At 34.6% G+C, this 23,954-nt stretch overlaps 1 protein-coding gene across 1 annotated transcript in view; it reads left to right on the plus strand.

Annotated features, from left to right (window-relative positions):
* PSD3 (pleckstrin and Sec7 domain containing 3) overlaps positions 1-23,954 on the plus strand; it is a 319,295-nt gene that overhangs the window by 53,845 nt on the left and 241,496 nt on the right. The window contains 3 exon segments of the mRNA XM_049771803.1: positions 10,236-11,301; positions 13,569-13,917; positions 13,919-13,966. Coding sequence (XP_049627760.1) covers positions 10,236-11,301; positions 13,569-13,917; positions 13,919-13,966 — 1,463 coding nt within the window.

A 23,954-nucleotide genomic window follows, 5' to 3' on the forward strand; every position in this document is an offset into this window, starting at 1 on the left:
ATCCTCTTGGAGCTAGTGCCGGATTCCTGATGCTGCACTAGGGAAATGATTACGTTCAAACTGATTCCAGTCATCTCAATTATCTTTCTGCAAGTAGTTTTCACAAATTTAGTAAAGCCCTGCAGTGGTTGTTCTCGGTAAGCTGCCAAGGTGGAGAGCGAAGAGGCAGAAAGAGGGAGAGCAAACACACGGGCTGTTTTGTAAGAGGGACCAGGCGGCAGCTCTTCTGAGAGGGTTCCTAAAGCTCAGAGAGCTTCCATTGACATCACCGTGTGCAGTGCAGGGCAAAAGGGGCGGCCAGGAAATTTGAAACTAATGTGCTTCCAGTTGACTAGAACAGCAGATTTTGAAAAAGCTGGCGTCTTTTCTAGCTAACTTTTCTCAAGCATTAAGCTGATGAACTGGTCATTTTCTATGATCAATGGGTAACTGCTGGAGCTACAGTAATCTCTGTGAGTAATCCTCTATTTGTAGGTATATGCAAGGCATATTTTTTTAAGTACCTATTGTTTGTAAATGCTGCTGTGGAATTCTCCTTCTGTATTGATGACTGCTTTTGCTTAATATTCATTTCTTTGACCATCCCAGTAGGAGACTTTTGGGGGCAAGAAAAGGTTTTTGCTAGATCCTCACAGAGAGGGCATGCTGCATTTATCCAGAGAAGCCCGTGCCCCAGTCACCAGAAAGATGCATTTGCCCTCTGAAAGGTTTTGCCCAGTACCTCCGTTAGCTTTAATTGAAAATGTTTATTTTAACATCTGACATAACATTTTCTAAAATCTTCATTTTTAAATTAAAGCAAAACATTATTCTTATTTCTAATTTTATTTACTTTCTTTGGAATTTTGTTCAGCCAGCATACCTTGGGACATACAATGCTACAATCTATTTCTGCTCCTTGCTTGTGGTCTATTACATATATAACGAAAAGAAACCACCCTAATCTTGTAGTTTTAGGATATAATATTGAACGCCTACATTGGGAATAGGGAGGAGCTTCTCTTAAAGAGCTCAAACTCTACTATCTGTATGCCAGAAGTGCAACTTTGAATAGAGGCAATCTGAATCGAAGAGAACATGACTGGTCACATGTTAGTCGTAGATTATACCCTATAGTTTAAACTAAGGTTGTGTCACCTAGAGGTTTAGAATATATATTTTAATTTCTCAAGTTACTCATGGGGTAGTACTTTTTTCTTTCTCCTAAAAATTACTTTTGGGGTAATTTAAACTTTATTTTTCTCTCATGCAGGGACTTGACTGTAAACTTTTCATAAAATTTGCTTTCAGGTAGACTTGAAATTATAGTTCATTTCAATATGCATCCCCTGTGTTTAGCTCCCAGTTTAGAAAATTGAAAGTTTCTTACTGAGCATAAAAAGTATTCAATGATAATATTGAATAGATGAAACTTATATAGAACTGGAAGCTGACTTATTTTTATGCCACACCAATTAATATTTCTCTGGATAGTTCAGAGGGACTTACAGCTGTAGTTGGTTATCACTGCTTAGCATACAGCTCTTTCAGATTCATCATTTTTTAAACTACTTTTTAATGTTACTTTGAAACAGTGATGCCAATTTATCGAATGTGAAAATATTTTATATATATAGCAGGTAGGATCCTTGCCTTTCATGGGACTGCCTGTGTTCCATTCCTGGCCTCCCATATGGTCCCCCAAGTACCATCAGGAATAATTCCTGAGTTCAGAGGGAGGAGTACCTCTAAGCATCACCAGGTGTGACACTCCCCCCAAATAAAAAATGTATTGTTATTAGTATAGTGTTCATATTACCTTGAAAGGAGCTTATTGTAAGCAAAATGGTGTCATTTAAAAATATTTTTATATTTTAAAATATGTCATCACTTGACAGTATTGCTAAGACATATTTAAATATTGTTTTTTTTTTTTTTCCTGGTGTATAGGATGGTCATTACCAGAGGCTGTGTAGGGTAGGAGTTGGGAAGTTGTGAATCCAAGAGTACATATTGCAGGTTACAAGATGAGTGCATTCTGGACATTCAATATATGAGTGATTATAGCTAATATTGTATTATATATTTCACAACTTAAGATAGTACATTTAAATATTCTCATTACCTAATGAAAGGTAATTATCTGATTTGATAAAAGTGCTAGCCAAGCTTATGCTAATAATAATTTTGTAAGTGTAAGTGTAAGTAATCTTATAAGTGTTCCAGATAAGGTTGTAAACCTTATATATTTACACAATTTAACTTGCAAGTTAAATGTCAATAAGGCTGGAAAAAATTAAAATATAAAACTGTGTCTTAAAAGTTGGGACTCCTAAACAAGAGAAAATAGTAGAAAATGGATAGAGTGCATGAAATCAAAGGAGAAACTATCAGAAGTTAAGAGGCTGAAAGTTAAAGCATTAGAGGGTGAAATTAAAAAAAATATGAAGGATAGAAAACCTGGAGATAACTGATGTTTGAACAAAACCCGTTTTAAAAAGCAAATATTTTAATTATAGACTTACATTCAGCTCTTACAGTCCAATATTTATTTTTTTGTTTACTTGTTTTGGGGCCACACAGTATAGTGCTCATGTCTTATCCTGATTTTGTGCTCTGGGATCACTTCTGATGAGCCTCGGTGATCATATGTGGTTCTCGGGTTCAAACCTGGGTCAGCTGTATGCAAGGCAAGTTCTCTACTTGCCGTACTATCTCTACAGCTGAATATTTCTACATGGTGAATAACTTCTGTACACATTGTAGTGATGTTACTTAAAAATGAGTAAAAATCAGTCTTGGTATGGGTGCTCTTGCCTTCCAGCTCTGATGGGCTGCTTCTGCATTTACAAAACTCCTTCTAAAATTGACTGGAATAGTAAACTAGTATAATTATACTAGAGATTAGAACATAATGGAACAAACTGGGTTCTGAATCATTAGTATGTGAAATTCAGTTTGAGGTAAAAAAAGAATAAATATTAAACAACAGGGTGAAAGTATTGAATAAACAAAGCAGTCTATCTATATTTACACTCAAATAACTTGCCTTGACAGACCCCTTCCTAGTTTTTTGCAACCTACTAATGTCTTAGCTGTTTTAAAGTTATTAATGACTAGATAATAGCCAGCATCCTTGATTTACATATAGATGTCTTTTCCAAAAAATAAGATAAAATGTGATTTTGTTAGGGCAAAGAGCATGTACTAGAATATCATGTACTTAATCACTTGATAAATTCTTTTTACTCATTCTCCTTTTTTGCTATTTTTATCATACTAAATATACTTGCTATTGCTTTGTAAAAATAAATTGGATTATTCTTCTATTTTATTTTTATATAACTTTTTATGTTAACTGCAAATCTGAGTTATCCGTGTTATTGGAATTCTAATTATCAGACATAAAATCATTATAGGGATTATGCTTATCGTGGAATTGTTTGGATTTTTTAATTTATATTCTAATTTAGTTTAGCAAGCGGACTGCTTGTTAAATTGAAACTTTGTCTTCTAGTTTTTTGTTTGTTTGTTTGTTTGTTTTTTGTTTTTGGGGCCACACCTGGCGGTGCTCAGGGGTTACTCCTGGCTATCTGCTCAGGAATAGTTCCTGGCAGGCACAGGGACCATATGGGACGCCAGGATTTGAACCAACCACTTTAGGTCCTGGGACGGCTGCTTGCAAGGCAAATGCCACTGTGCTATCTCTCCGGCCCGTTTTCTAGTTTTTAATATTTGTGAAATTTTTGACTAAGTGGTCATCTTTCTATTTGATAGAATTCTTATTGACAAAGGGAAGTGTGTTTCTGTAAACTCTCCATTGTTAAACTAGAGAATGTCTTTTTTACTTCCACTCTTGTGTTTTTTTGGACACTTAAATTCTTTATCCTCTGCTGTTTCCCCTCTGAAAAGACTGGGTTCTCTCTTAAACATTGCTCTCTCCTCTGCCCTCTTTCTCTTTCTCTCTTCACTCACTTCTTTCTTAATTTATTTAAATAAAAACTTTTTTTAATTTTTGGGTCACACCCAGTGACACTCAGGGGTTATTCCTGGCTATGTGCTCAGAAATTGCTCCTGGCTTGGGGGACGACATGGGGGGGCCCAGGGATCGAACAGGAGGATCGAACTGCGGTCTGTCCTGGATTAGCCGTGTGCAAGGCAAACACCATACTACTGCGCCATCACTCCTTTCCCTGAAATAAAAACTCTTTTGAATAGTTTATTTTAGTTTAGTAATATTTAGTAATTTTTTAATAATTTCAAATAAAAACTATTCACTGAAATAGAGGATGTTATTGTTCTTTTATCATACTGCTTATTACACATTTTGAAGTCTGTGTCTAATGACATATACTTTTAGACAACAGAGAACAAGACAAGTATGTTATTACATTTATGAACAATAAATGTAAAGAATAAAGGTAAAGTGATTTTTTTTGTGTATAGGTTATAAATGACTTATAACATAATCAGAATGTCAAACTTTACTCATTGAAAGTAGATTATAGGCTTTAGATCCCTTTTGATTATACCTCATAAATTAATTGCTCAAAACAATTACTTTACAAAGTAATACATGAATAGTTGAAGCCTGCAAAAATATCTTGTTTTTTAGAAATTGAAACAGCTTACCTCTGCCATTTCCCCCTAATCTCCAATGTTGTTTCCTTAAGACTGTGTGAAGATGTTATTGAATTTTACTAATGCTTAAATTTACATTTTTAGTTATTTTAGAATTTATATGCCCTCTTGCATCAGAATAATCAATTATCATTTATAGAGTAATTTACTATGAACTAAAGGGCAATATTCATTTCTTGAAAAATATCAAAATAATTGGAGGACAGATTCTAATTTATTTTTATAACTTTTTGTTTGATTGGATACTTGGACCTTTCAGTTTGGAGGTATGCATTTTTGAGCTTTATTTTTTAAAGAATAATAAGGATACCATTTAGAAATAATTAGAACACTTAGATATTGAGAATTTCTTTCTTTAATTTTTTGGTTTTTGGATCACACTTGGCTGCTCTCAGGGGTTACTCCTGGCTCTGTGCTCAGAAATCGCTCCTGGCAGGCTCGGGGGACCATATTGGATGCCGGGATTCGGACCACTATCCTTCTGCATGCAAGGCAAACACCCTACCTCCATGCTATATCTATGGCCCTGATATTGAGAATTGCTTTTCATATTTTACTGTGTTTATGAAACCCCCAGGACCTGGGGTTCTTTGAGGTCTATAGGTTTTTTGGGGAGGGGCACAAGTGATTGGTCTTTACTCCTGTCTCCGCTCTTAGAGATTACTTCTGATGTGTATCAGGGGACCATGTGGGGGCGTCAGGGATTGAAGTATTGAACTTGAGTTGGCTGCAAGTGTCTTTCCTACTTCCTGTACTATTTCTCCAACTCCTACAGATTCTGAGTAGGAAGATCTGAAATGGTACTCGAGTTTGCATTTTGAGAAACACCTAGGTGAGAACTAACTCTTCTGCTGCCTCAAGGCCTCGGTTATCTTCATTTAACTTTACTACTGAACTTGATCTGAATAAGTCTATAGAAACAAAATAAGTATATGAAGTAAATCTCACTGTTGTCCAATAACTTAGAGTATTGTGTATTCATCTTATCCCCCAAGACCTCAGTTGAAAGCTTTGTTTCCAGACTGACCTGGCGATGTTCACTTTCCCCTGGGTCTTTACACAGTAGTAGACTCTGGTAGGTAGAATTTTGCTTTGAAGTTTAAAAATTTGTCTCCCTTCCCCACAGCACAATATTACTCCCAGTTAGTATTTTTATTGTAGACCAAATTTCTTTTGCCATGTAAGAAGTTTTTAATTTGATATAGTCCTATTTTTTATTTTTCTTATCTTTGTTAATGGAGTCAAATTATTGAAGATGTCTCTGAAGTTCATATCTTGGATAGATTTGCCTAGATATCCCTCAATGTATTTTGTGAGTTATAGTCTAATTTTGAGTCTTTTAAATCACTTTAATTGAATTTCGTGTACAGTGTGAGATATTGAGCTAGCTTCATTTTTTCCCTCATGTGGCTGTCCAGTTTCCACAGTACCATTTGTTAAAGAGGCTTTCCTTGGTTCGACTTCATACACCCAGTTATTTTGTCTTAAGTAAAATGTCCACAGTCTTAGTCTTAGTCTTAGGTTTTATTTCTGTGCTCACATTCTGTTTCATTGGTATGATAAATGTATTTATTCCAGTTTCACACAATTTTTATTACCACAGCTTTATAATATATATTATTATTATTATCATTATCATTATTATTAGGCTTTGGGCCACACTAGGTGTGGTTACTCAGTGGTTACTCTGGTTCTGTACTCAGGAATTACTCATGCTAGTATAATGCCAGGGATAGAACCCAGATTGGCCATATGCAATGGAATTGCTCTACCTACTGTACTATCTTTTTGCTCCCTATAGTATAATTTAAAGTCAAAAAGTGCAATACTTTTCTCCCCCACTCAGAATAGTTCTGACATTTGGGGACTTAATAGAGTTAGTTTAGTGCTTTGGGTAGGATGATTTTTTTTTTGATAATGTTAATTCGTCCTATTCATGAACATGTAATACTTTTCCATTTCCTTTTTCTATTTTATTCTGTAGCAATGTATAAGATTTGATTTATGGTTTTGGTGTGAAAATGTGTAAATTTTACATTTTTATTGATTCTTAAACAGTTAGGAAAAAAGGAAGTTGATTTTTAGATTTCATCTTAATAGGATAAATTTATTCATTGTAACTTATGAGATCTATGTTGACTTCTATCCTTTTTATCTTTGTATTTCTGATCTAATTTATTTAGATTTCTCTCTCTTTTTCTTTTGAGTAGTGGAAGGTAAGATTTTATTCCCTGATTCATCCAGCTACTCTGCAATTTTGGAGGGGAATGGGGATGCCTATCTAGCAGTGTTCAGGGCTTATTATTGCTTCAGTGCTAGGAAACATGCTCAGTGGTTTTTGGGGACTGTGTGTAATGCTGGCAATCGCATTGGAGTTTGCTACATACAAGCAAATACTTTATACTTTATACTAGTCATATCTCTGACAACAACACATGCCTTTTAATAAGAGACTTAAGTCCATTGACATTTATAGAAATTATTGATATAGAGACATTTTTTTATCTTTCTTTACAGGAATTTTGATTATTTTGCCATTTGTCATTAATTTTCTCATGGGAAGATAGTAAGTTCTCTACCAATGCTTGTTAAGATGTAATAAATGCACTTAGTTATTGTTTTTCTAAATTTTAAATCACTCCTCCAAATATGAGTAATTTGAAAAACATTTCAGGATAGAGACTTTTTAACTAGAGATTCCTTTATTTAGTATTTTGAATATATATTTCCTTTGTCTTGGTTCTGGTTGAGTTTTTATATGAGAAATATGACATGAACTTTGTTTTCTGTTCTCTTGTATGAATCTTTCCTTCTTTCTTACCATTTGTAAGTTCATATTTATCTTTATTATTCTTGATAATTTGATTGTAGTATGTTTGTTGGTGTTGTATTTAGTTTTACGTTTATTGGCACTACACACTGAAAACTTCCTGTATCAGTACACTGGTCTCTCTCTTGAGTTTGATGAAGTTCAGAACTATTATTTTTCAACTAATGGTTCTTCCTCTTTTCCTTTTTGCTCTTTTCTGAGATTCCTATAATTCTCAGGTATTCTTAAAATATCATAGGTAAAATGATAGATTTTCATGAAAATAACCAAATATTTAAATATTTGATTATTTACATTTATTAAATATTTAAACAAATATTTCATAAACTACCATAGATTCTGTTAATCTTTTTCAATTTCTTTTCTGTTAACTCTTCTCTAGAGTTTTGCACCTTGTCTTCAAGGTCACTGATCAATTTTAGTTTCATTCATTCTGCTACAGAAAGGTGCTACTGTACTTTTTTCCCTTTTCACATAAAAATATAAACTATTATACCAATATTTTAATGTGGTAAAGAACACATAACATAAAGTAGACTAATTTAACCATTTTAAATGTATAATTTTGTGGTATTAAGCATATTCACAATGATAGGCAGTCATCACCACTATCTTGGATACAGAATAACACAGTATTTTAATGGCTTAAGTGGCTTATGTGGCTGTTTTATCTTTGGTAATGAGAACTGAATATAATACATAGAAATCATTGCTTAAGAGATATAGAGAAATTGGGGCCAGAGTGGTGGCACAAGCGGTAGGGCATTTGCCTTGCACATGCTAACCTAGGACGGACCGTGGTTCGATCTTATGGAGTCCCATATGGTCCCCCAAGCCAGGAGCGATTTCTCAGCACATAGCCCGAAGTAACCCATGAGTGTCACCTGGTGTGGCCCAAAAAGCTATATATATGGAAATTGAGGCTGGAGCAATAGAACAGGGGACATGTTTTTGCCTTATGTGTGATCAACCCACTTTTGATCCTATTATCCCATATTATTTCCAAGCCTTCCAGAAGTAGTTTCTGAGCTCAGAGCTCAGAGTAACCCCTGAGTATCTCCCGTGTAGCCCTCAAACCACATATATAGATATGAAAATTAATTAATTCATAAACTCTAAGATATTGGGGAAAGCTACTGATTTTACTTTATTGTTATATTAAAGCATTTCCCTATGAGGCTTAAAAATAAGTCTTATAAAAATAAATAAAATAAAGGAGAAATAATTAAAGACAATTCTCTCTCAGATGATGCTCACTTTTTCACTTCAGTCTTGAGATCTGAAATATAGATGCTGATTGGTATCCATGGGGCCCATTTACTGTTACTAGAAACATTAAAAGGGGTCTTTAATTTTGGACTTAAGGTCCTTAATATATTCCCTAGCATTTTTCTTTGTGTTTTAATGACTTATTTCAATTTTTTCCAACAGAATTTCTTAGACCTTATTTATTTTCTGTTCAAGTGATCCTTTTACATCATATAACTGTAGGAAGCTTAGAAAGATCTGAGGTACCCAAGGATCTTTCTAAGTTTTCTCATTATTGTTGATATGGCCGAATTTCTTTGCTTATTCTTTATTATTGTTGTATTGTGGGAAGTACAGTTTATTAGGTTAGGCACGGGCACTTGGTGATTCCAAGTTTGAGAGTGTTTGTTTAGGATGCATGTAGTGATTGTAGTAACAGCTCTGCATGGTCTGCTGTATTTGGGGAAGGGTGGCTCACAGGCTTTGGCATCTCTAGGTCTCATAGCTTCTTTGTGTTCATTTGTGGTTCTCCCATGGAAGTTGAGGAGCAAGATGGAAGCTATGTTTGGCCTACCATTTAGGGTGCGATTGCCTACAGGTCACTGATATGTTCACTATTCCATTTATGTTTTTGGATTTACTTGTTAGTCATTCCTTTCACATCACTCTATATATATGAGTATATAAGAGTGGACTCTAAATGTCAGTTTGTTAATACCTGTGAGATATAACTTTGCAGAACTCAGAATTCAATGCAGAAACCTTTTAAATAAATTACCTTGTATTTTTGGCTATTCAGCTGTGCTTAGGGCACTCATGCCTCTGCATTCAGGGATCACTTCAGGAAATGCTCTTTAGGGCACAGATGCATGCAAGACAAGTGCCCTGCCCTCATAATACTGCTCTAACCTCCACTTACTCACTTTAAGTATTTTCTTTCTCCCCAGGAGTCCTTTTAAGAATTTCACGTAGTGAACGGGTATTGTTAGGTAGATTATATCACACTTTGAAATAGATATTTCAGTTGTTATTTTGTGACTAATATTTGGAGACTGACAAATGACCTTATTTTTATCTTGCTTTGCAGAGGCAGCATGTGTCAACAGCATGTGTCAGACTCCATTAGTAGTAGGATTAAATACAGTGCTTATCATTGTGTCCTTAGATTTTCTTCCTATATACTCAAAAGTTTATAAGAAGAATATAAGTATATATGTGTAAATATATAATATAAGTATACTTATTTATATACTTATATATACTTATATAAGTATATATACTTATATATAAGAAGTATATATGTATATGAAACATATATAATATATATCATTTGGATATTTATTTAGCTAATGTAATAGTTTAATAGCAAGATTATGAGAAGTATTGTTGTAGCATCTGAGAGTTGGGGAGACGAGGAGAAAAGACAGTGAAAGAATAAAGTAAAACAATAGAGTGTGTCTGATATGTATGTGGCTATTTACTGCTAAATTTGGAATGCGTACAAAACATGTCATATGCCCTTTTATTGTGTTTGTAGGTGATCATGGAGGAAGTACTTTACTCCCACCAAATGTCACTAATGAGTTTCCAGAGTACGGGACAATGGAGGAAAGTGGAAAAGGCCTGGAAGCTTCTGTTGAACTTGATGCAGAATCTCTACCATGCTGCCCTCAAGAGCAGGTCACGACTGCTCTTGCTGGTCAGGAATCTGGATTTGATAGTGGTGTAGAAGGACCAAAAGATGCCAGTGAGCCCCCCTCTGGAACTCTCCTCAAGGAACAAAGCCTACAACCTACTGACTCTTTAATAACAGCTGCAAAAGCCACAGAAATCAGATCAAATTTAGGAACTTTACAGGCAACAAAGGTATTGAATAAAGATGTGGTTTCTACTTTTTCTGTTCAGTCCATGGATAAAGAGCCAGAGATTCTTTGTCAGGGATTACAAAGAATCAACAAACATTTCCCTGTTGTACAGGAAAGATCACCACATACTACTGTTTCAGCTGAAATTATGACCAAGGAAAGTTTTCACCCAAGAGTCCATAAGGATTTATCTACACCATTAAGTAGAGAAGCTCAGGCCCAACTTTCCCAAACAACTAATTCAAGAAAAGCATTAAAAGAGCCAACTTGTTCACTGGCCTCTGTGGGGAAGCCAACTAATAGCCATAACACAAAAGGCAGTGTTGGTGTTTTGAGAGACAGAAGATGTGATATGGAGAGAAAACATTCAGGAAAATCTCTGGACCATTCATGCCGGGTCAAGCATGTGGAATTTCAAGAAGTAAAAATATTGTGGACAGGAGGAGAAAACAAAGAGATATGTCATTCTGTGGATTTTGAAACATCACTGGAGAAACCAACTTCTATGGAAAATAAAGAGTTTTCCCAGGTACCAAGCCATCCCAGGTCATCTTCTGTTTTTCTTAATTCAATTGGTTTAACTGAAAACACTTGGAATAAAAACTGGAAAGTTCCCTCTGAGAGCTCAGGCACCTTTTCCCCTGCACCTCTTGTTGAGAGTGGGGAGGATGAAGTCTTTCTAAAGGAAAGCAAAGAATATATTGAGAAGAAAGCTGAACTGGATATAGACAAGGAGAGGTAAGCTCCTACAGGATCCTATAGTTGTGATGTCTGGCATACTCTATTATTAATGATATTCTGTATTTGACTCTGAGAACTTCATTCATAATATTACAGGTAATTGTTAATACAGAATGGAAAAGCACTTGCTTGAATCTAGCTTCATTCTAAAATATTAAAGTTAGCCTTTTATAAAGTTTCCCATTAGTCATAGTGCTATGGAAGCAGGTTTATAGAGCAGCTGTGAATACTAAACTATGTGATTTTATTTCTAAATTTGACGGGTTTCAAACATCAGGATAACAGATCTCTCCACGTTACTATAAATAATGAAAAGATTTGGACTCTTTAAGATATATCTTATAATCATTGAAATATGTGCACACAGAAACACACATACATTCTGGGTTTCAACTGACTCCATATTCTAGATTAAGAAAGGTTAGGGATTCGAAGTAGTCTCTCTGAGTTGTGGTGATTACATTTAATTTGGAATCCTTTACTCTAAGTAGCATCTGTTATGATTAAAAAGTTAACTTGGATTCTGATTGGTCTTTGTACTTATCCATTTTTTCAATATCCATAACTATTTAATGTCTGAATAAAGTGGAAACAGTTAATCACTCTGTACTTCCCTTACTTGTATAATTCGACCATTGAGTTCTTTTAGCAAAGTCATTATTTTTTTATGGTCAAGTACAGATTATTAATTCCTCTATTCTTCCCATACTCCTTACCTTCATTTCCTTTCACAAGTTTTAAAAATATATATGCAAGTCTTGTGGCACTATTTTCATAGCATTTATTGCTGAAGAGAAATACTAACACCACAAATACATGAATTAAATATACATAAATAAAATATGTCAATATGTCTTACGTTCCCTAAAGAAAAGGACAAATATACACTAGAGAGAATCATTTGGAAAGAAGAGAGAGGTTAATTCATTTGATGGGCTAGAGAAAGCTTTATGACTGGGACTGGAAGAAGGCAAAAGGTGAAGGGTAAAGCATGTGCAATGGGGTGGTACAGCATGACATATCATGTATACTTTCTGGGTTTCTTTAAAAACAAAGGCCTCATGGAAACTCAGAGTTCTGAAATTTTACCTTAGTTACTGGAATATGGAAAAGGAAGGGAAGTAAGAATTTGTGTGTGTGTGTGTGTGTGTGTGTGTGAGAGAGAGAGAGAGAGAGAGAGAGAGAGAAAGATAGAGAGAGAGAGAAAGAGAGAGAACAGGTGACGAGTGAATGTGAAGGGGTAGGAAGAAGTAAATAAAAGTGAATTTTATTTTTACTCCAAATACAATGAGAAATGAAATACAATGAGTGGTTAAAATCTGAACAGAATTCACATGTGGTAGACTTTCAATATTTTAAAAATAACCTACAGTCTGTATTGTTGAACATAAATCTAAGAATATGAATTACTTAATGAGGCTGTTCTATTTATTATACTCCTATTTATAGAAACTTGAATCACAGAGAGACTAAGTTGCCTAACATGCCTAACATGCCACACTATAATGCATGTACGTGGAATACAGTTTAAGATTTTTCTAATATTTTTTTTAGATTTTTCTAATTTTGACTGCATGATTTTAATGAAAATTTAAAGCTTTACTTATATCTGATTGCTCATTTTAATATATAAAATAACATGACTTTATATAAACAATTTCACTTCAAAGTATATTAACTTGTAAGTTATGTCTAGTTTTTACTAGACTTGTAAGAGTTATTTTATTTTAGATAATATTTGACATATTTTCTCATTATTATTTACTTTGTGAGTTTGGATTTTAAAAATCTCAGTAATGTTGCCTTATTGTCAGCAGAGGGCAGCCTTTGAATTCTAATAGAGTTCTCTGTGGTGTTAAATTGGAAGATAATGATTAATTCATTGGAAATAATGAACATTTAGTGTATATTCACAAAAAATTTGCTTCTGTAAAAATTAAAAAAGATGGGAGCTCTAACATGAGATAGTTGAATCTAGTTTGGTGAAAATGAGATATTCAATAGTTTATTCAAATATTCACTGGACCAAATGCATTATATCCTTGGAAATTAGCATAGACCTCATTACTGGAAAGCATATTAGTACTTTACTACATATTAGAGTTTTATATTAGAGTACATATAGAGTATTAATCTGAAATTTTCTTTAAAGATAAACATAATACCAATGCGTAAAGTACAAGCTCAACAGAATATTGTCGTTTTTTATTTCAAGTGGAAATAAATAAAAAAATTAGTCTAATATCAAAATTCTTATTTTCCAGGATTCTTGAGCAAGAGGAACATTTTAGGGAAGAAAATGGTGATGTGCTTGGACCAGGGTATACAGAGGACTCCACTGATGTGTACAGCTCCCAGTTCGAAACCATTTTGGATAACACTTCTTTATATTATAGTGCTGAGTCGTTGGAGACATTATACTCAGAGCCTGATAGTTATTTTAGCTTTGAAATGCCTCTCACTCCAATGATACAGCAGCGCATAAAAGAAGGTGGTCAGTTTCTGGAGAGAGCATCTGCAGGAGCACAGCAAGATGTCCTAAGTGTCTCAACAGATGGTGGAATTGTGATGGGCTATTTCCAGTGGGACATCCTCAATGGGTTGGATGATTCCAAGCGACTCCATCTATGTGAAAAGCACCCCAGAACTTGCTTTCTGGGGAAGTATTAGTTTCATTATTTTAAATTAATTTTTGTGGTGTCTTTGTAGTAATTTTCACATTTAAAATATGAGTTGTGGAATATATTTGAAAAGCATTTCACAAATTATATGAGCAAAAACATTTGAGTTTAAGGGGCAGTGTTTAGGGGCAGATTTAGTGCTTACCACTGTATTGGATGTTGTTACGCTGTGTTAAGTGTATATAAGATGAGACCTGAGCAATTGTTGAGTAGGTGTAAGCACCAAAGATGGATCTTTATTTTTTCACGTTGGTTAATCTTTAACTAATCCAGAGAGTTCATCCCTTAACTATAAATTGAGGTGTTGGATATGTTGGCATACAGGGTCCCTTTTAGGCCTTTTATCTCTACAGAATATATCCCTTTGTGCAATCTTTAAATTTCTGGATGATGGGTAATATATGAGTAGCTGGGTATTTGACAGCCGATACTTGTTCATGGTAATATATATTAATTTTATCTGTTAGGAGTTAAATTTCTATACAAAAATGAAAACTAAGATAGTTTGTGTATTCCATGACTATTTTTTTTTTTTACTGATTCCTTAATTGTAGCTTCTCCAGTGTTCCTTTTTAGCTCATCCTCTGTTTAGTTATATTTTAGCACCTTCACCAGTGGTTTCAGAGTGTTAAACTTTTCAACAGCTTTGTGAATTTATTTTTGGTATATTTTTCCTGAATTAATTGCTTTTGTGTATTAGGGAAGTGGAGGCAAAAGTTAAACAGGGTTAAAGCTGTTTTAATCTGTGTGAAAAAGTCGTGGTATTTTTAAGCCATATTCTTCTTATAGATTTTCATTTAGTTTACCAGGTATATGTTGAGTAGTATGTTCTATGTTAAATATTTTATAGCCAGCTTATTGGTTTATAGCTATTGAATGAACATATGTAAGTTTGGTAAGTTTGAAACATACTGTTGCATCAGTTTCTATTCTAATTTCAATGAGAATGGATTAGAGGATCTTAGTTGTATTGTTGGAGCCCTACAAGAAGTAATGAAAAGAACACAGATTTTATAGAGTGGAAGACTATTTTGAATTGTTGGGAAACTACTACTTCTCTGCAAAATAGGGAGCTTAGATAAACATGTGAATCTTATTTAGCTAAGAATCATAAAGGTAAGGTGAATAGAGGTAGACACTTTAATCTTTTTGTTTCACTGTCATCTTTGATAAATATCAATTTTGATTACAGGAAAAAAACCATAGCACAGGCATAGAGTTAAATTCACTGAAATTCCAATTTGGATGAGTGAGATTTATTTATATTGCAGAGCAAAAATAGCCAAAACTGACCCCTTGAGTTTGGAGAGAATTTCAGGGAAGGGTAAGGAAATGAAGATCAGATGATGAATTTTATGGGGCCATTGCTGTTGCACAGCATGTTAGGTGTTTGCCTTGCATGCGGTTGATGCCGGGGTTTGATCTCTGGGCATCCTATCCTCACAGTAGTTATCTCTAAGCAGAGTCAGGAGTAACACTGATCCTTGTCAGAAGTGATTTCTGAGCACAGACCCAGGAGTAATCCGAGCGGTGCTGAATGTGGTCCAAAAACAAATCAAATAAAGAAATCATAAATAAATTATGGTTGCCATGGCAGGCGGTGGTGGTGGTGGTGAAAGGGATTCTAGCAATAGAGGGCCCAGGACCACTGCCCTGCATTACGTGACCAAATGCTCTGACTGACTCAATGCTTGAGTCCATTGGTGTATAGTTGCTCAGCCCAGTGGTGCTGGGAACCTTGTGCTCAGAGGGCCTGAGGTGCACAGTGGGTCTACAGTGCTCTTCTTGTGGGTACTAAAGGTGGAGGGAGAGGGGAGGAAATGCATGTAGTGCAGAAAATAACTTTCTTTTGTAAAAGTGATGCCATACTTTTCTTTATCCTCTATCTTCTTGATGCTTTGAAAGAATTGAAGAAAGACATTTTATAGCTTCAAGGTAGCTGGAAAAATCTTGCTTTACACTAAGTCTCAGAGACTAGTGGTGATTGACTTAACTGAAGTTTCATGATTGACTAATGACATATTCTGTACCAGAAATTAATCTCCTTACTCCTAGATCAGTACTAAGAGTACTATTCTGGGCTACCTGATTTCATTTTTATTCTTTTCATATTTTTCTCTGATCTAATTTTGTGTATCTGAAGTTTGAATTGGCAATTTTATAATTGGTTGTTGTTGATAATGGCATGTATGCTATGAAAAAAAATTGCTGAATTGTTGACAAAGCACATGTCCATTAATTTTTATATAACAAATGTACATTCTTTAAAAATTTTATTCTGATTTATGGAAGGGAGAAGACAGAAGTATTGAGCGTATTGAGGAAATTCAGACTAGAATGGTATTCAGTACTATTGACCTTCCCCATGTAAAGCACTCAGGGCCAAGATTCAAGGAAAAATATTTTCCAATCTTATTAATATGTGTTCTAAATTTATTGTTACTAAATATTATTAAATAAAATACCGTTGAATTAAATATTATTTTATTATTAAATTATTTTATTACTCTAATATATTAAACTAAAGAATTCCCATAGCATTCTGTTTTAATTCAGTTGTTTGAATTCAGTCTTATTTTGGCCGATTCTGTGTTCCTAAAAGTGGTCTAGAGAGTTCTGGCATGTAAGTTTTTTTTTGAGCAAGGTGCAGAGCAAAGGGAATAAGACTGATGTGTTTTTCCTACCCTAATAATGCTCCTTTCATTCTAACCAGTCATGAGCCAAGAATACTAAGACTATTCCTGCTGCTGTATTGATTTTAATGTTGATCCAAAATTAAACCAACCACCACCAACAAAAGAAACTTCCCTCCAAACAAAAATCAGAACTGTATTTGTTAGGCATCGCCAAAATCATTTTTATTTTTTCAGGATGTGCCTTATCATTAAAGATTATTTGACTGGAGTGGTATTTGTCAGTACTTCCCTTTTAACCTAGCATAACAATGTTTTGTTTGTGTTACTTGTTTAAAGAAAGGGGAAAGTGGTTGGGAGAATTGTGTTAAATTTTTACATCAATCTTTTAGGAGCACCATCAAGTCTTGGATAAGTCCATGGATTTGTTCCCAGGGTATAAAGAATGCTGGGGATGTGATGTTATTCTGTCCTATTACTGTCTTCACTTAAGTTAAAGATGATATCTCAAATCATTGCTCTTCTAGAATAAGGTTGGGGCATTTTTAAAGAGTTTTTTGTCTTTTTAAAGGATTCTAAACCACTGTGTTAGCAAGATATGACCCTCAGTTTGGAAAAAATTTGTACAACAGTAGTAAAATTCCTTTAGGAGCTCTTAATGCACTGAAACTCAGAATCTTGGTTACTAAGTAAAAAGTAGGCCCACTGTGGATATCATGCATTATTGTAATGAAGGAGCAGAATCCTGTTTTGTGGTCTATTTTGTGGTCCAGTTACATAGTACTTAGGCTAACGGTGTCAGTGGTTCTGTGTGAAGTCTCGTCAGTCACATGGATCCAAATTTAGAACAGATAATTAGAACCTTACTGTTATACAAGTTCCGATGGGTTCCTTTGTATCTGTGTGTTTCTCCTTCTCTGTTTCTGATATATCAGCTGTTGACTGCAACACCAATCAGTAAGTTATGATTTGCAGATTATAAGTACAAAATGTTTTCATTGTAAACCATTAACAGAGCTAAGTTTCCCTCCTTTATACATAAAGGTGGGGTTTGGTTAGATTAGGAAATGAGAGATAGACAATGCAGAAATATGATATAAGCTTTTCCTTTGGTTCTCTAAAATATATAAAACTACTTTTAAGTGTAACTGTTTAGGTATAATATACATAATTGCTTTCAGCTTCCTAGTTTTTTCTTTCAGATGTCTTTCTCGGGTACAGCAGAAGGGGTGAATAATATCTGTTATTCAGCTTATAGGCCTGGAGAAAGTCCTTGGCTTCCCTGGGAATTTGATAGTTGTGGTTTTCAGCCTTCCTCTTAGTTATTTCTCTTTTCTTAAGTGGAATATTTGCACTTAGAAGAATCTTCCTTTGCTTTCTCCAATTTTTTTATTTTTTGTGTGTGTCTTTGTGTGTAGAGAATATCATATATAATAATATAGTTACCATATAATTTATAATATTATATATTATCTAAATGTTATATAATATGTAATATTATATAAAACTAAAAACTTAATACAGAAGGGATACCGAATTTTGTTTACATGTGAAATTCAAAACAATTATTTTGTCATCCATTCCAGTTTAAAATTTTGTGTTTTAATATAAACATATTAAAAAAGAAAATTAAAGTAATATGACATTAATTAAGCTGGTGATAGAATAAAAATTTGATCTTACAAAATTGTCTTTAGTGATCAAGTTACTTCATGGAACTCAACTTTCCTTTCATTAGAAGTGGACCCATTAATCCCTGTCACTTGTTGAGATACTCTAAAAAGTTTTGGCTTTTATTATCAGTAATAGTTACACTGTTTTCAATTAATGTCTTAAAAATGTCTTCAGAATCACCTGGTTTGAATGGACTTTGGTCAGAACAATTTGAGATGTTTTTTATATGTATAAATTCTAAATTTTAGATTAAAGGTGAGAGTTACTATATATATAAACATATATATATGTTGATTTTTTGTTTTGTTTTGTTTGGTTTTTGGGTCACACACCCAGCAGCGCTCAGGGGTTACTCTGGCTCTGCACTCAGAAATCATTCCTGGCAGGCTCAGGGGACCATATGGATGCCGGAATTCGAACTACCATCCTTCTGCATGAAAGGCAAAACGCCCTACCTCCAAGTTATCTCTCTGGCCCCACTATATTTTGTTATTGCTTTTTGTGATTAGTAACATAAAATCTTTATTCTATATATTTTTTTCTTTTGGTTTTTTGGGCCACACCCCAGTGACGCTCAGGGTTACTTCTGGCTATTGTGCTTAGAAATCGCTCTTGGCTCGGGGCCCAGATGGGATGCTGGGGATTGAAACCATGTCCTTCTTGGGTCAGCCACATGCAAGGCAAAGCCCTGCTGCTGTGCTATTGCTCCAGCCCTGGTACTTCTTGTTTACTTTATGCTAATTTTTTATTGTGAAACAAAATTTTGTGAGTGCATTCTTCACCACTCATCATCATATTTAAACAACTAGTTAGGATTCAGCTTACTTTATACTTAAGTCTGAGCTTCTACAGATCTAGTTGGAGATGTAGAGAACTTCTGTTCCAGAGTCCATTCAGTTTTTTTGTTAAATGAACTTGGTTTGCAGCTGCTTTATACTAAGTCTAAGGTGTTTACCAAAGAGGAGGTAGATGAGACTACTTGGGATAACTCTAATGTACAGCCCAGAGAACCTGACTGTAAAGTTTCAGGCAGGGTGGGGAGCTGTCAGTGTAGTATTCTGGAGGCCCTCATAGAAATGTTGCTTTCTGAGTTGAAGGAGATGGTGGACATGTACTTTCTAAAGTAGGGAGTGGGTGACCTCACAGAAATAAACTAAAATGAGCAGAATTGGTGTTGGGAGGTTGCTTGCCTTGCAGCCTGTCTACTTGGATTCAATACTTATTACCCCATATGGTTTCTTAAACCCTACCAGAAGTGATTTCCTAAAGTAGAGCCAGGAGTAAAGTCTTAAACATAGGTAGGTATACCCCCAGATACTAAACAACAAGCGAACAACAAAACCTGCTAAAACAACCTGCTAAAAAACCTGCTAAAATAACAGTTAGTGAGAGCTGCCTGGATTTGGGATTAAGTGTTAGAAGTTATTACATTATAACAGTAGAAAGCATACTAGTTAAGTAGTTTAATCTGCTAGACAAAACAGGTAATGACCCACTCAAAGTAGTTGACCTTTAACAACTTTTCAAACATTTGGTTATACCAGAGAGTTAAAAAGCAATAAATGCCCAATGAACCAGTATAACAAATAAAAATTTCATATGAGTAACAAAATTTTTGTGAATGTCTCCATGGTCAAATTTTCTCTTTCTTAATTTTTATCTTATTTAATTTTTGTTTTGGGGGAAATACCTGGTTGTGGTCAGGGCTTACTCCTAGCACCTTTCTTGCTGTTCTATTGCTCTGGCCCATCTTTTGTTCTTTTTTCTTTTTGTTTGTTTGTTTGTTTTTTTTTTTTGGGCCAGGCCCTGTGATGCTCAGGGGTTACTCATGGCTGTGCACTCAGAAATGGCTCCTGGCTTGAGTACCAAACTCAGGTCCGTCCTGGGTCACATGCATGCAAGGCAAATGCCCTACTGCTGTGCTATTGCACTGGCCCCCATATTTTTTTTATTTAAAGATAAGCTTACTCTGTGGCTAGTTATTATTCTTATCTGTGGTGTGCATTTAAACAATATATAGTATTCTTTCAATATGCTTGAATTTTGTATGAATGGTATATTGTTTCTCTATTTTCCCCTCTGCATTTCAAATTCATTCCTATTGATTCATAAAATTTATGAGTTTATGTATGGTACAATATTCATTACAAAAACATGTACTATAACTCATTTTTCCATTTTATGTTTATTAAAATTTATTAACATTATTTTCTCTTGGTTATCTTGTTTTATTTTTTTTTAACTAGTGCAGCAATGTGTATTCTTTCATATATCTTCTTGAATGACCACAGGGTATATACACAAAGCATGTCATTTTATGTATTCTTGTTTCTGTTTTTGGGCCACACCCATTTGATACTCAGGGGTTACTCCTGGCTATGCACTCAGAAATCACTCCTGGCTTGGGGGGAACATATGGGACGCCGGGGGATCGAACCGCGGTCTGTCCTATGCTAGCGCTTGCAAGGCAGACACCTTACCTCTAGCGCCACCTTCCCGGCCCCAAATCATTTTATGTACTTCTATTTAAATTAATTTTTATCTTGCCTTCTTATCCTTTATAATTTCCATACCTCGACAGAAATAGGAGTTCAAATAAAACACTTAGGAAAGCAAATGCAGTAAAAGCTGTCTCCTCTTCCTTTTACTGGTACAGCTGTAGCTCCATTTTCCATTAGTTAGGTCTGGTGGCTGTTTTTACTTGAGATCCCAGATCCTGATGTGCTGGGTTTTCAGGCCTCTCTGGCGGTTGTCGCTGGAGTCTGACAACTGTGAGTGTGCCTAGCCACTTCTGACTGTCTGAAGCAGGATTTGAAATAAAAAGACAAATGAATACGTTCACATCAACAATAGCAAAACAAAACAAATCAAATCAAAACAAAAAAAACCCAAACTGGAAATGTGAAAGGAAAAGCACAAATCATAAAATTTAGTGTGAATCTAAAACATTTAAGTGTGTTTTATGTAATATAAATAAATTTAAGTTTTGTTCCTAATTTTAGTCATTCTTTTAGGACTGGCATGTGTTTATTTTAGGAAATTATGGTCTTTTTAAAACACTACTTAAAAAGCTTAGCAATTTCAACGGGGGTAAAAACAGTGCTGACATTTGTTTCTCTTTAATTTTTTTTCCTTTTTTGATGTTGGTCAAGCAGAAAACACTACACATTATCTCAGAGAGTTCTCTTTTTTCTCTCTTGCTAGCTTGACTCCTTTCCTGGTTTCCAAAGAGTTAAGCTGTAGTTTGTGAGGTCATGTATGACCTCACTAATCTGGACTTTTGAAGCCAATCTCTTAGAGAAAAGCTGCTTGTGAGGCTGACTGAGGGGGGAAGTGTGCCTTCAACTTCTTTCAAGTTTCAGTCCCTAGTTCCCTGAGGGACATACTGGCATTCTGGGAGAATCACTTTAGAGTCAGTGTTTGTCAGTATGTAGTCATATTAGGCACAGCCATAGAAGCACATTCCGAGAGCCTGCCCAGAAGAGGAAGGGTTACTGAACAGATGGAACCAGAGACTTCTCTTTGTATTCATAAAAAAATTATAGGCAGACCTTTTGTTGACAGAGGTAACTAGCATTTCCTTTATTTTGTCTGATCCAGGGTGGTGCTGGATTATGTATAAATGTAGTTGTAAAACATTTATTGAACTTTATGTTTTATTTCCAATGAAAAACATTGTAGTAAACTCTAAGAAACTTAGGAAATTATTTTTCTAAATTTGGATGGCAAAAATGAAAGTGCGTTTGCTATAGGATCTAATGTTTGAAAGCTTGGGGACAATACTATTTTTTCCTTAAGAGTTGTGCTATTCTTTGAGAGGGGCAGATGTTATCTGTTACTCTTGCACTGTTCTGTACTTTCAGCATTTGTTATGAAACTTCATCCAGGCTTTGAAGTGTCACCAATTTAAGCTTGGTCACTTAAAGGTCCATTCTCTGTACTACACAAGACTTGTTATTTTTATTTTGGTGTATTTCTGCTCTGAAGGGTAGGTTAGGTATGCTGTAAGTGTACAGACATGATGTATTTTAGATTTTAGCATTATATTTGAAACTTCAATGGCTAGACTATTTAGCTGATATAAAAGGAATAGTTTTGCCAGTACCACCCCTGTCTCTATCTACCCTGCTCTCCAGTGGAGCTAAGGGATTTTCAGTTTCTTAGTTGTTTTTTTTTTTTTTGATGAAAAATGTTTTCATATTAGCAGGATGATGAAATTTTTAGCTTAGTAATGGTAAAGCCAGGTGAATGCATTGATGATTTTTATGTTTTGGATAAAGGAATTGGGTAAAGGAATTTATGAATATCCAAAACCCACTGAGAACTTTAGTGCTTTAATATCCAGGATAGTCAACTGGCTGTAACAGATGTGTTACCAATTTATTTAGTTTGTAAGTTATTTCTTGCCTTCATTATAGATATTAAATTGTTACTTTTTGTTGGTTTGGTTTTGCACCACCTTAATAATTTACAGCTTTTTTCTGGCTCTCTGTTCAGGAATTGCTCCTGGCAGATCAGGGACCATATATGGTGCTGGGGATCTGGGAATCAAACCTAAGTCAGCTTCATTCCAGACAAGTGCTCTCCCCTCTCTACTATCTATATGATCCCTAAGTTCTCAATTTTTGTTACATATTTGTAGTACTTTGTAGTGTCATTTGTGGTATAGCCCATCAGTATACATTTTTTCTTTCTAATTGGGTATTCAATTACCTTTCAATAATGAATGGTAAAGAGAATATTTGAAAAAAATTAAAATGAATGTGAGAGTTGTATAGTTGTGAACCTGATAATAAAGTAATAAATTTGTCAAAGATTTACTTTTACTTATAGACCTGCTAAGTTATTTAGCCATTCATATGTGAAGTGTATAGATAAGAATGATACTAACAGGGTAATTGTTGAGAGGCTTGATGTAAAACTTTCTTCTACCTTGATAAGGCCCAATAATTATTAGTAAGTCGTGGTCATATTTAAATTGTGTTTAACTTGTTCTTCCTTATATCAGGCTCAATTATGCCTTAGTTTTGGGGTCATATCTGGTAGTGCTTTGAATTGTTCTTATTAGTGCTTAAAGGATCAAGTAGTACCATGTAGTACTAGAGACTGACACCAGACCTCTTGCATTTAAAGCATGCATACTTGCCCTATTAGCTATCTCCTGACCCCTATGTAAGGCTCCTGAAAAAGACTTAAACCTTAGAGAATAAATTTGGAGTGTGAGTATGATTTCACATTCAAGGCTTCTTTGTTGGCCAGCTCTAAATAGCTATTTACCAGCTTTAAATAGTTCTCACCCCATACCACCTGTATGTGGTGTATAAGTCATCTCTCAAATGTAATCTTTGGCTATAAAAAGCTCTGAAAAATGGCTATATTATTGAAAGTCTCCAAATTTCATAAAAAATTTTATAATCAAATTTAAAGATAGTATATTGTTGTTATTGTCTATTTGCTTATAGAATATTATTTGTAATTCATGCTAGAAATTAAAGTTCAGTGACTGTGAGAACTAGTCATTTTCCATATTATTAACATAATTGTACATATTCGTTGTCTACCACAATGGCTGTTCTTAGAGATTTACCCATTCTTCTTTTTTTGGCTCTTTCCATCTTCATGTGTTAGAAACAGATTGCTTTGTTGTATGAAAGTGACTTAG

This window comes from Suncus etruscus, chromosome 4 (assembly GCF_024139225.1).
Source record: "Suncus etruscus isolate mSunEtr1 chromosome 4, mSunEtr1.pri.cur, whole genome shotgun sequence".
In the NCBI taxonomy this organism is placed as follows: Eukaryota; Metazoa; Chordata; class Mammalia; order Eulipotyphla; family Soricidae; genus Suncus; species Suncus etruscus.